The 14590-nt window shown below is 35.4% G+C and overlaps 2 protein-coding genes across 2 annotated transcripts; one reads left to right on the forward strand and one right to left on the reverse strand.

The window, feature by feature from the left end:
• LOC125212369 (putative LRR receptor-like serine/threonine-protein kinase At4g31250) lies at positions 1–3155 on the reverse strand. The gene is made up of 3 exons (XM_048112517.2): positions 2288–3155; positions 852–1394; positions 1–633 (listed from the first exon to the last, which is right to left on the reverse strand). Exons 1-3 carry the CDS (start codon positions 2952–2954, stop codon positions 80–82), a joined length of 1764 nt encoding a protein of 587 aa, XP_047968474.1. The 5' UTR covers positions 2955–3155; the 3' UTR covers positions 1–79.
• A 5820-nt stretch (positions 3156–8975) lies between these two features.
• Positions 8976–10674, forward strand: LOC125211740 (gamma-glutamylcyclotransferase 2-1-like). The gene is made up of 8 exons (XM_048111654.2): positions 8976–9131; positions 9217–9363; positions 9542–9618; positions 9706–9762; positions 9845–9901; positions 9988–10031; positions 10118–10269; positions 10348–10674. The coding sequence occupies exons 2-8, from the start codon at positions 9255–9257 to the stop codon at positions 10515–10517; spliced, it is 666 nt and encodes a 221-aa protein (XP_047967611.1). The 5' UTR covers positions 8976–9131; positions 9217–9254; the 3' UTR covers positions 10518–10674.
• Positions 10675–14590: the final 3916 nt, after the last annotated feature.

Raw genomic sequence — 14590 nt, forward strand, 5'->3', positions numbered from 1 at the left:
TGTTGGTTTCCTTCATTTTTCATAAAACTTTTGTTTGTACAACAAAGGTAAAAATGTGAACTAAATTGATCATCACTCCTCACTCTTTCAATTCTTGAATTCTCTCCACTGCCTCCCGCATATCCCACCTCTTCTCCACATCCCACTCGCAGCAGCTCATCCCGATTTTCAGCAACCCGACTGCTGAGCCTCCCATGTCCCTATCGAGCACCTCAGCCGCCCACTCCTCCCCCACGACCGACCCTACCCAGGTAGCCAAATCCGAGCTAGGCCCCCTCCCCTGTTTCAGATAGCTAGCCGGGAACTGGCCAGTCAGCACCTCGAGTATTAGAATCCCGAGGCTCCACACATCCGTCTTCCTTGTCACCCCCTCGCTCTGTGTGGACTCAGGCGACTTGTAGGCCGCCATGAGCTGCTCAGCATGGCCCTTGTCCATGACCGGTGCCAACGCGTAGTCTGCTACAAGGGGCTGGCAGTTGCTGTCTAGTAGAACATTGGAAGACTTGAGATGGCCATGAGGCAAGCTCAATGTTGGGAGCTCTCTGTACAAATAGGCTAATCCTCTCGCCACGCCTTTGATGATCCTTAGACGCGTCCCCCAGTCCAGCCCGGGTCGACCAGAGCCTCTATTTCCTGTTTAGAATCATAGAAAATGTGTGTAAGAATGGGAAGTCCGAGTAGCGAGTAGTTCAATTGAGAACTATTTGAAAATGAGAACTTCAGATATTTTCAATTGGAAGCACAAAAATATCAGTTGCTGGCAATTGATATGTTTTGTGCTGTCAACTGATAAGTTTTCATTTTAAGATAGTTCTCAATTGAACGTATATACTTTGACTTTGCTATTTTACCATGGAGGTGGCTAGCTAAGCTGCCGTTTTCGATGAACTTCGTGATGAGAAGCTTCTCGTCCTTCGTGTAATGGAAGGCGACGAGGGGCACGAGGTTAGGGTGGGAGAGCCGCCCTAGCCTGGCCATGTGGGAGGAGAAATCCTCCCTGCTTAGGTTGTTCATCTTCCGGAACCTTCTAACGACGTAGGATTGGCGGCCGGGGAGGGCGGCCTTGTAGGACGAGCCGAAGCTCCCGCTTCCCAACACCTGAGCGGAGGCTCGGAGGAGGTCGTCGAGCTCGAACCTCTCGATGTTGTGGTTAACGAAGCATAGTCTTTGGTCTTGTTTTTTCTTCTTGTTGGGTGGTTTTGGGTCCTCCATGGGGAAGCCGTCCATGGATTTCGAGTACTTGAGATGCTTTGGGCGGCGGCGGTGGACGACGGTGAGGGTTATGAAGGCTGAGAGCGCGGCCGCGGCGAGGGCCGCGGCGATGAAGGGCGTTTTGGGGAAATGCTTTTTGATTCTGCATGGGGCTAAGGGTGTGCCGCATAGGTCCACATTTCCTGATTATGATTTCAAACATTTTATTATTATAATACAAAACAAGACTAATATTGTAAATTTAAGTCCAATCATAATATTTTGTGCGATTGCATAAGGTGGAAGATGGTAAGTAATTAAGGATGATGTGACGCAGCTTTAATTAGTTGGTGTTTGACCTGCTGGAAGTGTACAACATGGGCACCACCTACATAATGACTCAGTCCCATGATGTTTATAAATACTACAAAATTATTTTGAAATACAATTATTAGGTCAAATATCCTTCAACTCTCACAATTTCATAACTACTCTCATTCTATAATCATCCTAAATTGTGCAGAAGCAAATTAAAATTTATCAGAGAGTAATTTAATTTTTGTAGTAAAAGTAAAATATTTTGCTTGATTTCTTCGTTGAGTTGTACTATTGTGGAGTATTGCCAATATAGATTGTATATTAATTGTAACATGTAAAAACAACATAGTACCCATCACTAATTCCTTTTGATTTCATGAAGCTCAATACCTTGAACTTTTTCGCTATTGTCTCATACAAATAAATTACGATTAAATTTGCTGTGAGTTTTATACCTTTGTCATTATATATTCACCACATACATGACTTCTGTCCCCTCCTAAGTTAATTTTTGTAAAATTGTCGAATTTTTGCTATTTATGTCAATTCTCATGCAAAAGCCTCTATCATCATAAAATAAATATATTGACATCATTATCTCAAAATTTATAAATGTAATGACCACCATAATGTACAATAATGGTAAACATGTTCAAAAGTCGATCAAAAGTTATCTAATTTAAATGACAAATTTTATCCGATTTAAATCATTTAGGATATTGCAAAAGTTACGAGACGACTTAGAATAATTATCTTGTTAACAAACATGCAAACTCACCATAAAAAGAGGTAGCATTCAAGCCGCTGAGCGCCGCCGGTATCGATCCCCGCAGCCTATTATTCGAAAAATTGGCCGTGAAATTAGGCTGGCGGAACTCCGGCAGCCTCCCTCCGAACATATTATCCTGCAACCGCAAATCCACAAGCCTCGGCAGCTCCACCAACGACGCCGGAATGGTCCCCGTGAAGTAATTCCCGGCCAAAACCACCTTCCTGACGCTCCTCATCCCCGCAAACGCGTCCCCCCTGATCTCGCCGCGGAAGCCGTTGCCGGACAGGTACAGGCTCCTCAGCCTCGTCAGCCTCCCCAGGTCGGGCATCGGCCCCGTGAAGTTGTTCCGCGCCACGCTGAAGGTGTAGAGCGGCAGCTCGGCCAGGGCCTCGGCGTCGAGGAAGCCGCCGAGGCCCATGCCCTCGAGGCGCAGGCCGACGAGGGAGCCGTTGAGGCAGACGCAGCCGCTCCAAAGCGGCTTGTTGCGCGAGCAGAGGCGGGTTACTCCGGCTGCCTCGCGCCAGCCGTCGAGGGCGGAGGCGTTGGTGAGGGAGTGTTTGAAATGGATTAGGGATTTGGCGAATTTTGTATCGTCGGAGGAGGAAGGGGAGAATGCGGCGGAGAGGAGGAGGAGCGCGATGAAATAGCGGTGAGTAGTGTGGGAGGAGGCCATGATTGATTAATGTGTGTGGTTGAAGATTTGAAGGAGGTGATGATGATTGAGAGTTGAAGGTGTGGGGAGGGAGATGGAGGGCATGTTGTGGGAGAAAGAAGAAGATTTGGTGATTTGCTAACACTCTGTCAATGCCGGATTTAAATTAGTTTTTTCTGTTTTTCTTCTCTTGCTTTTATTTAGTGGGGATCATTCATGTTTCTTCCAACAACTAATTAATTTTCTAGGGCTATCACTTATTGTAATTTACTTCCATCACATTTCTTTAGCTGTACCATTTATGTATATGGAGTACAATGTTGTTCTATATATGCAAAATTTGTTTTAAATGCAGAATATAAAATCAAAACACTCTGATCATTAGGTAACATGAATTCATTTTTAGTTTGAGTTTAATACTTCCTTCGTCTACGGTAGATGTCACACTTTTCTTTTTAATTTGTCTCACAAAAGATGTCACATTTTCTCTTTTGGAAAATATTCTTTCTCACATCAATTATAAAATTATATTTTCTCTCACCACTTAACAGCACAAAATAATATCTCCTAAAATCTCGTATCATCTCTCAAGTGTGACATCTACTATGAGACGGAGGGAGTACATTTTAAAAAATTTGTTATTATGGTTCATTCATTTTATCAAAACATATTCAACCGTAAATGTTAATAAAAACAAACTAATGAACTCTATGTTACCTAAAATGACCTTCTATGTTTTGTTTATGCGTTTTATAATTAAAATTAGTTCTGCATTGATCAAACTCTTAAAAAAACGAAAAATATGCTAAAACTAACGTTATTGATAGATAGTAGTAGTATTCTGCATGTGTACCATACTCTTTCTACGCACACATAGATTTATTGATTGTGTCCTTTTCATACAAAAGAGACTTCATTATTGAATAATAACAAAATTTTGTTTTAATCAAAAGCATTCGTTGTGAAATATTTTTCATGTTCTCGAAATACTATTAAAAGTGCAAAACGTATTCCAAACACTTTTCTTCATAGTATTTTTAAAAATCTGTGTCAAATTAGATTGAGACTATAAATGAGCGATGAAGAGAGTAGTAGAATTTGGATTGTGAATGTAGACATAATGGTTTACCAATAAAGAGGATGCAGTTGATATGGACTTAATGCAGAAATATGGACTTAGCACAGCCATTTAATAAACCATTGCATTGGCATTTCTAATGACCTCAAATGCCAAAACCTCTCCTTTTTTAAATTGGGCCTAAATTTCAAGATATATTATCAAAACCATTCTGCACTCCAAATAATAAAGCCCAATATGCTATACGTACCTTGTACTCCTTTTATCCCATAAAAAAGATGAGTATTTGAGACGTTACGTGAATTAATGCACAATTAATAAAATAAAAGAGAGGAAGAGAAGTGTAGCTAAAGTAATGTTAGTGAATAATGTAACTTATATTATTATTGGTATTTAATGGTGGGATATACTAATATAAGTTGTAAATAAATGGATGTCTATATGATTCATAAGTTGGGGATAGAAATTTTTATATTTTTATGGGATTGGGGAATATTATCTTCAACTGAAATGCCAAAACCTCTTAATGTTTAAATTGGGCCTAGATTTCAAGATATATTATCCAAATCATTCTGCATTCCCAATATTAAAGCCCAATATGTTATACTACTCCCTTCGTCCGCCGTTAAGAGTCTCATTCAATGGCGGCACGGGTTTAAGAAAATGTTAGAAAAAATGAATAGAAAAAAGTTAGTGGAATATGAGTCCTACATGTATATATTAGTTTTAAATGAAATGTGAGTGGAATGAGTTAGGTGGAGGTGGGACCCTAGTACTATTTATGGTAAAAGTGAACCGGAACTCTTATTCGCGGACGGACTAAAATGGAAAAATGAGACTCCTATTCTCAGACGGAGGGAGTACCTTGTATTATCTTCTAGTCTACCCATGCCAAATTAATAGTAGTAGTAATTGATGGAATGTTATAACACAATAAATTAACCAAACCATTATATTAGCTTTTCCACTATGGTTTCTTGTTTTCTTATTCGTTTATATTTCCAAAGTCCATTGTTTATTTTACTATCCGAGTATATAGGGATGTCAATACTACCCGATAAAAATAGAGGATTAGGGTTGTAACTTTGCAATCTGAATAAAAAAATTAGGTTTTCAAGTCGGGGGGTTTGGCCCGATCGGGTTGTGGGCCAACCCATAGGGTTTTATATTTTAATTACAAAGTACTATTCTCTCCATCCCATAAATCTGTACACTTTCTATTTCTGTCTGTCCAACAAAAATATTGAGCATTTCCTTTTATAAAAATTGTCCCCAACTTATTATCCATATAAATCAATTTATTTACAATTTATATTACTATAACTCACCATCACAACTCATTAAACACTAATAATAATGTGGGTCTCACCACTTTAACTACCATTCTCTTTCTCGCTTCTACTTTTTTATTTATACTTAATTCTCGTATCATTTCAAATATATATATTCCAGCAAAAGAGGATAAAGGACGTAGTAATAATCCTAGATTCTTAGGCTTGTGGGCGGCGGCTTGTTTTTAGTGTTCTGCGATTGCCGCTTTAATATAGAAAAAGTTATGGTCCATTATTTATTTTGCACTTGTAGGCTGCGGCTTTTTATATTAGATTTTATAATAAAATATGAGTGAATTGAGTCAGTGGAACGTGAGACCTATTTATCATTTATGGTAAAAATGAAGTGTGATTCTTAATTGGGAACGAATCGAAATGAAAAAGTGTGACTCTTAATTAGGGACGGAGGGAGTATTTCAAAGTTCCTTGACGGTTAAATCTTATTTTGTTTATGTTAATATTTGATACTAGGAAATCTTTACTCTTTCAATCTTTCTTATTCTCCGTTTCTTAATAATTATCCATTTTGGTTTTGGTACAGGTAATTTTATGAAATACTCCTTTCGTCCCAATAAATTAAGTCATATTCCTTCGGTATAGGTAATTTTATGAAATACTCCTTTCGTCCCAAATAATTTAAGTCATATTCCTTATTGGAATGTCTCAACTAAGTCAAGTCATTTCCTTTTTATACAAAAAAATAAATAAAAATTCAATCACTTTTACTTTATTCCATCACCTACTTTACTCGCTCTTTATCTTTCCTACTTTATTCATTTCCCCTACTTTTCAACACAATTTCTTAATCTCCGTGCCCAAAAGTTTTGACTCAACTTAGTTGAGACTTGGGACAGAGGAAGCAAGGAAAGCGGGTTGAAAAAGTTAGTGAGATATGAGTCTCACTTTTATACAATACTGTAGTTTATTATAAAATGCGAGTGAAATGAGTTAGTAAAATGTTAGGTTTACTTACTATTTGTGATAAGAAAAAGTGAAGTGGTCAATTAACGAGAGACGGACGAAAAGTGGATAATTAATGGGAGCTAAGAAAGTAATAGTTTACCATATTTTCAAAGTCTCAAAATTAATTCGTTTTATCTATAAAGTCTGAAAGCGTAAGAATTAATAGTATATATTTCGAAAGTTTTTTATCCGATTAGATCGATGGGTTAATTTAAAACTCAAAGGATTAGGGTTAGGGTCGAAAATTTCTAACTAAAAAAATTCACAACCGAATAGCTTGCATCAAATAACCAGACAATGGGTTAGCCCGATTGAGATTGTGTGAGCAACTTTTAGAAATTAATGTTACGTTGTCTGCATTAAATAAAACTATTGGCAAGCTCTGATTAATATGTTCTTGTAACCTTTTTCCTAATTTCCTTGTCGGTTTTTTGAGTCGTAAAAGTAGTTTTATAAACTGTGTTTAATTATGTACTAACATAATTTTATATGTTATTGCTGAATTTTAAACTGTGTTTATAAACTGTGATTAATATGTTATTGCTGGATTTTAGTAACTAATAACATAATTTTGTTTCCAGTTGTTGAATTAATTGTTTTTGAAGTTTCAAGGTATACATGTCTACTAAGATATGTAATTGACTAATTGTAAAAAGACCTCATTCATGATATTTTTCAAAAGAGAGTACAATTTAATTAGAATACAAACATTTGTTGTGTTCATAATAAATAAGTACTATAAGAGTTATTGAAATTAAACACCCAGGTGACCGTGGCACCCACGGGAGATGGAATTAGGGGTTGAGAAAATAAATTATTTTGGGGAAATATTCAACGTCAAAACTTTATCAAGTTGCTAATGTGTATAATTAAATTACCAAAGTTTGTAAAAAATGAGTCAAAGTTTGTTTTTTATTCTATATATATACATGGTCACATGGATTTACATCAAATTAAAGTTGTCGAAAATGCACAATTAGATAGTGATTATGTTCTTTTTTTTTCATCGTCTGAAAATATTACTACTATTGAACAATTTTAAACTAACAATTACCAAATTATGTAAACAAAATATAAAAGTGAAAAAGGCAAAGCAATAATTCGTAGCTCACTAGAATTGTGACAGTTGCGTGACGCTAAATTAAAATCTAACATATTGTGCATTTATATGCCTACTAAACATTATTGAATGTATAAATTATTGCGTAAACTCAATAGTCATTACAATTCGTAGCTCACTACTAGACATTTTATTCCGTTACTCTATAAACATTATTAAATATATAAACTAATGCACATGCTATATTTAAAAAGTAGTAGTAACAGATATTTTTATGCGTGTCTGCTACAATCAATAATTTGTTATTAATTTTGAAATCTATACACACTACAAGTCTACCTAAAATGTGTAATTTGTTTCATGCATCCAAAGATATTTTTTGTGACTTTCGTGTAAATAACATATAATTGGCCATTTCACAGATATTCTCACTTTTATACAAAAATTCAATTTTTATCACACTGAAAACTCAGTATATATGAAATGAAAAAAAATACTAGTAATAGTAATAAATTTGATCTGGAACGATAATAAAACCTTATGTACACTAAATTACTAATACAGTAATAAACAGCTGGTAATTAGCGTAAAGCGTCCAAGTTCAACGAATGTTAATTAAATCCATCTAATTTAATTTAGTTTACCATTTGAAATTTACGCCATATAAATGCTGGTCCCTTGTACACGTAGACAGCACAATTTAACTCAAAAAACGTCCAGGTTCAATGAACCGACACAGTATTTTAGTTTCAAACTTTGATGCACTTACCCCACTTGGATCTTCAACACAAATAAATGTAACATGTCTTTAAGCAAGCTTTTAATGAAACTAAATACAAGTATTAAATATTGGCAAAACAGCTACTATTATTATCAAAATTGGAAGAAACGGCTAAAGAATTTTCGTCGTAGAATATTTTTAACACAACAATGGTCATGAATCTTGAATATCAAACTAAAAAATTTCATATTTCATTGACTATAAAAGTATTTTAATTTCATATTTAAAAAATAGTACTACTATCTTTCAAGCTTAACTAAAAAGGTTAAAGAAATTAATTTGTGAATGAATACCAATATTGTAAAAATAAAAAATAACACCTAGAGCTTCTTTTTTTTTTGTCAATTATTTTATTCTATATACTATCTCGGGTACTATTTAAATACTCCATCCGTCCCAAGATAAGCGATTCACATTCTTTTTTGGAACGTCTCAAAATAAGTGAGTCATTTCTTTTTTTGGTATTCTCTCTCTTGATTTTTTTATCTACTTTATTATTTTGGGACAGAGGGAGTATAATAAATCATAATTAATATTTATTTTTAAAACTAGGAGCTTTTTTAAATATATACCCTTTTACAGAGATACTTATATTTCAATTTAGAAAAAAATGTCTTATCATGTCAGTTATGTTTGGTCCCGTTGTGATTCATTACATTCAAAAAGATTAATAATAATGGAAACAGAATTAAGTGTAAAAATGAAAAACATCAATTTATAATAATGAAAGTAAAGCGGATAGAATAATAAAGTGAGAGTTAAAATTGACACGTCCAATTTCACACAGCGGAATTTGATTACTATAAATAGCTCCAAATCTCCCCCTTTTTCCATCGTCTTCCTCCTAGAATCCAACAAACAACCTCTGCAATCTTAGAGTGAGACAGAGAGAGATTCCCACAATTTCTCTCTCTTCTCTGCTCTCCCAAGGTCTTACTCGCGCTTTTTCCCCAAATCCGCCGCTGCCGCTCTCAAATCCTGCCTCGTGCGTTCCTTTACCTCAGCATTTTCGTAGCTTTTCGAATGGTGATCGTGGATTTGATTTAATGGCTGGTTTCTTCGCTGCGCAGGTTTTTAAATTTGCACCGAGCTTAAACGTGATTCGAAGATGGTGTTCTGGGTATTCGGTTACGGTTCGTTGGTGTGGAACCCGGGATTCGAAGTCGATGAGAAAGTGATAGGGTTTATTAAGGACTACAAGCGCGTCTTCGATTTAGGTTGATTGATTTCCCCTGATTTGATTTCTGTGATGTGCAATGCATTATTTTGGACTATTCATGAAATCGCTGCAAATTTCATGAAAAACCCCCTTTCTGAGCTGACGAATTTTAACCTAATTAGCGAATTTCCTTTTTAGATCTGTGTTAGTTAGTAAACTAATTTAATGCATTTCAGCCTGCATTGATCATAGAGGTACGCCCGACCACCCTGCTAGAACTTGCACCTTGGAAGAAAATGAAGGCGCGATCTGCGTGAGTCGAGATTTTTTTTTTTAATTTCTTCCCTAAATTATTTTTCTGAGGTTTTGTGCATCAATTGTGTTTTAATTCTCTCTACAGTGGGGAGCAGCATATTGCGTTCGTGGAGGGCCGGAGAAGGAGAAGGCGGCGATGGAGGTATTGCTTCATTTTATCGAATATATGCGTGATTTACTGTGTGATGATTGCTTACAGTAGTTAAATTGAAATGTTGTATCAGTATCTGGAGCGAAGAGAATGCGAGTATGACTCGAAAACTTTGGTTGATTTCTACAAAGTAAGCATTGTGTGTTGTCAATTCAATCTCTGTTTTTAGCATGTTTGAGTCCAAAAAGATTGAATTTTTTAATTGATTAAATGCAGGAGGGTGATGATTCTGAACAGCCCTTTGTAACTGGTGTGATAGTGTGAGTATATTTCTCTGGCATCTTATTGCAATCACAGATTCTTGGTGCATTTTTGCTGATAAGTATTTAAATTTGTGAAATTGTAGATTCACTTCCACACCGGACAAGATATCGAACAAGTACTACTTAGGGCCGGCCCCCTTGGAGGAGATGGCCAGGCAGATCGCGACGGCCTTTGGCCCATGCGGCAACAACAGGGACTACCTTTTCTTGCTGGAGAAGGCCATGTTTAATATTGGTAAGAATCTGGCAGTTTTGATGTTGAAAGAGATTTAGGTTTTGGTGGAGTTGTTGATTGAGTTTGAATATGGAACAGGGCATGAAGATGACTATGTTATCGAGCTGGCAAACGAGGTGAGGAAGGTGCTTCTAAGCCTTAGCGGTTTGTCGTCGCCACTGAAAATGAAGGCTTCGCCCGGAGCAATCGGATTGGATTCGACGCTGAAGATGAAGGTTTTGGGTGGAGCAATTGCCATGGATTCATAGGAGGAAGATGAGCACATTTCTCTAACATAATCAGAGACAATAAATATGTTCTTTTATTTTCTCCTAGTATGAGAGTTTCATCGGCCAATCTATCTTTTGGCTGCCTTACATCACTATTTTCCCTCCTTTTTACCTAATCGAAATACCACTTGTGCAATTCCATGAACCACATTGGTTTCTTTATTTAAAAAATGGACAATTTTATTTAAAATGTGGAAAAAATTGTCAAATAAGTTACGAAAAAATTGCCTTATTTATTGAATTGGCTATTACGTGGACCAATCCAATCTGGCTCAAGCTCTATGCCTCCAACAAATCACCAGCAACATCATAGCACGTCAAATCATCCACCAATCAATTACCAAGATTACCAAGATTTAACGTAAAAAATGATTTAATTTACCTCAAAGGACAATAAACTTTCATACTTAACTAAGAATGCGATTAAGTTCTCTTGAGAAGCCCCACAGGCGATGCAAGCAACATCATTTGAACAATGTCTTCGACACCTCTCCACATCATTAGCCGTTTTTGTAAAACTAACCATATGAACCGTCTTATGCGTTGCGGTCCTCTATAATTCTACGACAATGCGCATGTCTATCCACACTGTGCCAAGTGTGTTTGCATATAAACTCATAAACATTGGTCATTGATAACTTGTTGTTATTTTCTCATCTCCAAATACACAAACCGACCCCACTTTCCTCACATGGAGGTTTAATACCAACGATAATGACAACCACTTCGGATGAGATGAAGTGCCGAAACTCGCCCCACTTCCACTCACCTTGGACATCGAACATTTTACGAGCTAAGCAATCAAAATTCACAACCGAATTGTCAATTTTACGACCAATAAGTGGTCCCAACCGCGGGCACCAAATATCAAGCCAAAACTTCGTTTTCTTGCCGCCTCGCAAGTTGGGAACTGTGGATAACGTTATACACAACCAATTCCAACCTCTTTTTCCGCAAGTTTGAGGTTTCCGTTAAATCCGTACAAATACAAATATACAATGTACTAAAAAGAATTGGAAAAATTAGTCTTTATCGTGAGATTCTCTATTGGACTATATACTATATTCCAAAATTTCACACCAAATCTTACTCCTAATTTTCTGCATTTATTGTGGCCCAAATTAAGTGACATTGTTCCATCGCGTGTGCATCATTAAAATATTATTAGTGCTTATTTTGTTCCACCTCGTGAATTAAATTTTTGCACATGCTAGCTAGACAATAAACAAAACAGCTACACCCATACCAAGGCTTAGTAGCGGAGCCAGAAATTTACAATGGGGGGCCCAAATTTCTAATTGAAAATTGTCGAGACCCGATGAAGAATAGCCGCATAAGCAATAGGAAATCGTTGAGAGGATCAGATACATAATGAAAACAATTAAAATATGGACAATAAAAACTAGTATAAACATATTCAAAGACAAAGTCAATGTGATTTAATTTACTAAGTATTTTCTTAAATTATGAATATATTATTGTGTGAAATTCATTACATAAAATTACTAGTACTGAGAAAATCAACTAAACCTATAAATGAAAATTAAAGATGCAAGTATTATATGTATTTATATATTTATGGGATAATAAAAATTTTTTTATTCATAGATTAAAATTACAAACTGAAAGAAAATAATGATACATATAGGAATATAAAAAGAAGCAATGTAAAATAAAGAAACAAAATTTGCGCCCCTAAGAGGTGTCAAACTAAGTATCTTTCGGATGGTAGGCTGGGCTTGAAACCAGCTGAGCTAGAAATACACTTGAAATGTACTGTTTACATATATTATATATACATAAAGTTCAAATGGCTGAGGGGCCCAAGGACCCCCCCGGACCCAGCGTGGCTCCGCCAGTGCCAAGGCTGCTTTGGTAGAAATCTGGAGTACTATAAATTAGAACTTCTAATTCATGCTCAAATATGATTTTTACTGTTATATATTGAAAATTTATCAAAAAAATTTATTTTATAAAATTGAAATAGAAACAATAATAATTTGAAAAGTGTTCATACTAGACCATTTTAAAATTCGGTACATATACATAGCAAAATACTTACAAGTTTTATTGCACAAATATAAGGACGTGAATTATTTTACAAAATTTTGAGTATTTATAGGTTTGGTTGCCAGAGTCCCATTATCCACAAACCCACTCTTAAAGGCCGAACCACCGAACCCTACCAAATTAGGGCTTTTAGATCTAGTTTTTTATGGATGAGATTCACAAATTTATAAATTATTTTCTCCTTCATCACCAGTCTATTTTTATTCATCCGAAGGTAAATAAGTCATACTAACATGTTACGAAGATTTAACTTCGTCCAGAATATATTATTTCATTCTAGTAGGTTTTTACTTCATTCCAGTACGTAAATGTGGTTTCGCCGTCGCGTGCCGTTCTTTCTCTCTACAATATCTATCACCACCGCCGTGGCGCTAATATGGTTTAATAAACACATGGAATAATATAATAAATTATTGGAATGAAGTATGTGTAGAAGCATTTGAAGTCCTACTGGAATGAAGTAAAAATTTTATCCAATGAAGTAATAACGTTTCTGAATGAAGTAATAAACTTACTTGAATAAATTGCATATTTAAATGTTAATCAAGCAAAAACCCACGTCAATGAATTTGAATGAAGCATATGTTGAATCATTTCAAAACCTACTGGAAGCAAGTAAAAACATGTTGTAGTTTCAAGGTATTACGTACAGAATGAAGTAATAAACCTATACAATGAAGTAAAATGGGCTAGTAATGAAGCAGAAAAAAATTTCACAGCAGCACATCTCATGATAAAATTGGTTCGTTGATCACAACTCTTGGTTGCCATTAATAATTATCACATGATAAATCCATCTAGGATTGAGTTGTGTGATTATTTTAGTTGGAGGGAGGGTGAGTATAACTAATTACCACATGATTATTCATTTAGGATTAAATTGTGAGATTCAATCATGAACTAAACACAATACATATTTAATCCTGATATATAATCTAGATAACCGAACATCCCCATAAGGTATTAATGTGTAGTTTTGAGGTTTAGAAAATCATATTGCATATTTCAAAATAAACCAACTATATGAGCAATATTTTTCCCTTTGGCAGTGATATTTCAAAATCATAGTACTCCACTACTACTCTTATATTCTAATTATTTCATTTCTAAAAGCCATACTCCCTCCGTCCGCGAATAGGAGTCCCGATTGAGTTGGGTGCGAGTTTTAAGAAAAGTTTGAGTGTAATAATTAAAGTGTGTGATAGTGGAATGTGAGACCCATTTATATTATTATTTTCTTTATTCTTTGGAATAATGAAATCTAACATTAAGAGAGAGTGAGAAATTGCAATCAAAGTGAATTAAAATTAATTGCAGCTTCTAAATTAAGGGAACAATGGGGTCATTTTTTATACTCCCAAGATAAAATGTGTATTTTAAGAAAAGTTTGAGTGTAATAATTAAAGTGTGTGATAGTGGAATGTGAGACCCATTTATATTATTATTTTCTTTATTCTTTGGAATAATGAAATCTAACATTAAGAGAGAGTGAGAAATCAATCAAAGTGAATTAAAATTAATTGCAGCTTCTAAATTAAGGGAACAATGGGGTCATTTTTTATACTCCCAAGATAAAATGTCTAACCGGGACTCCTAATGGCGGAAGGATAAAAATGGCCAACCGGGACTCCTATTCGTGGACGGAGGGAGTACAAAATAATAAATTAATAGTACTAGTAAGTACTAAAGATTAGTATATTATATTACTCCCTCCGTCCCCTATTAGGAGTAGCACTTTGACCGGGCACGGATTTTAAGAAATGTAAAGAAAAGTTAGTTGAAAAAGTTAGTGGAATGTGAGACCCACTTTTTTATATTGATTTTATAATAAAATGTGAGTGAAATGAGTTAGTGGAATGTGAGACCTACTTACCATTTATGATAAAAGTGAAGTGCTACTCTTAATTGGGAACGAACCAAAATAGAAATTAGTAACTCTTATTCGGGGACGGAGGGAGTATTAATTACTACTACATAATTAG

Source organism: Salvia hispanica, chromosome 3 (genome assembly GCF_029641045.1).
Source record: "Salvia hispanica isolate PSC_SH4W2 chromosome 3, Shi_PSC_v1, whole genome shotgun sequence".
Classification (NCBI taxonomy): Eukaryota; Viridiplantae; Streptophyta; class Magnoliopsida; order Lamiales; family Lamiaceae; genus Salvia; species Salvia hispanica.

Coding starts and splice junctions, on each gene's coding strand:
- LOC125211740 (XM_048111654.2), top strand. CDS start 9,255: ATGGTGTTCTGGGTATTCGGTTACGGTTCGTTGGTGTGGAACCCGGGA. Junction 10,032..10,117: donor TTTGTAACTGGTGTGATAGT/GTGAGTATATTT, acceptor GTGAAATTGTAG/ATTCACTTCCACACCGGACA. Junction 10,270..10,347: donor GAAGGCCATGTTTAATATTG/GTAAGAATCTGG, acceptor AATATGGAACAG/GGCATGAAGATGACTATGTT.
- LOC125212369 (XM_048112517.2), bottom strand. CDS start 2,954: ATGGCCTCCTCCCACACTACTCACCGCTATTTCATCGCGCTCCTCCTC. Junction 1,395..2,287: donor GAATGCTACCTCTTTTTATG/GTGAGTTTGCAT, acceptor AATCATAATCAG/GAAATGTGGACCTATGCGGC. Junction 634..851: donor CTTAGCTAGCCACCTCCATG/GTAAAATAGCAA, acceptor GATTCTAAACAG/GAAATAGAGGCTCTGGTCGA.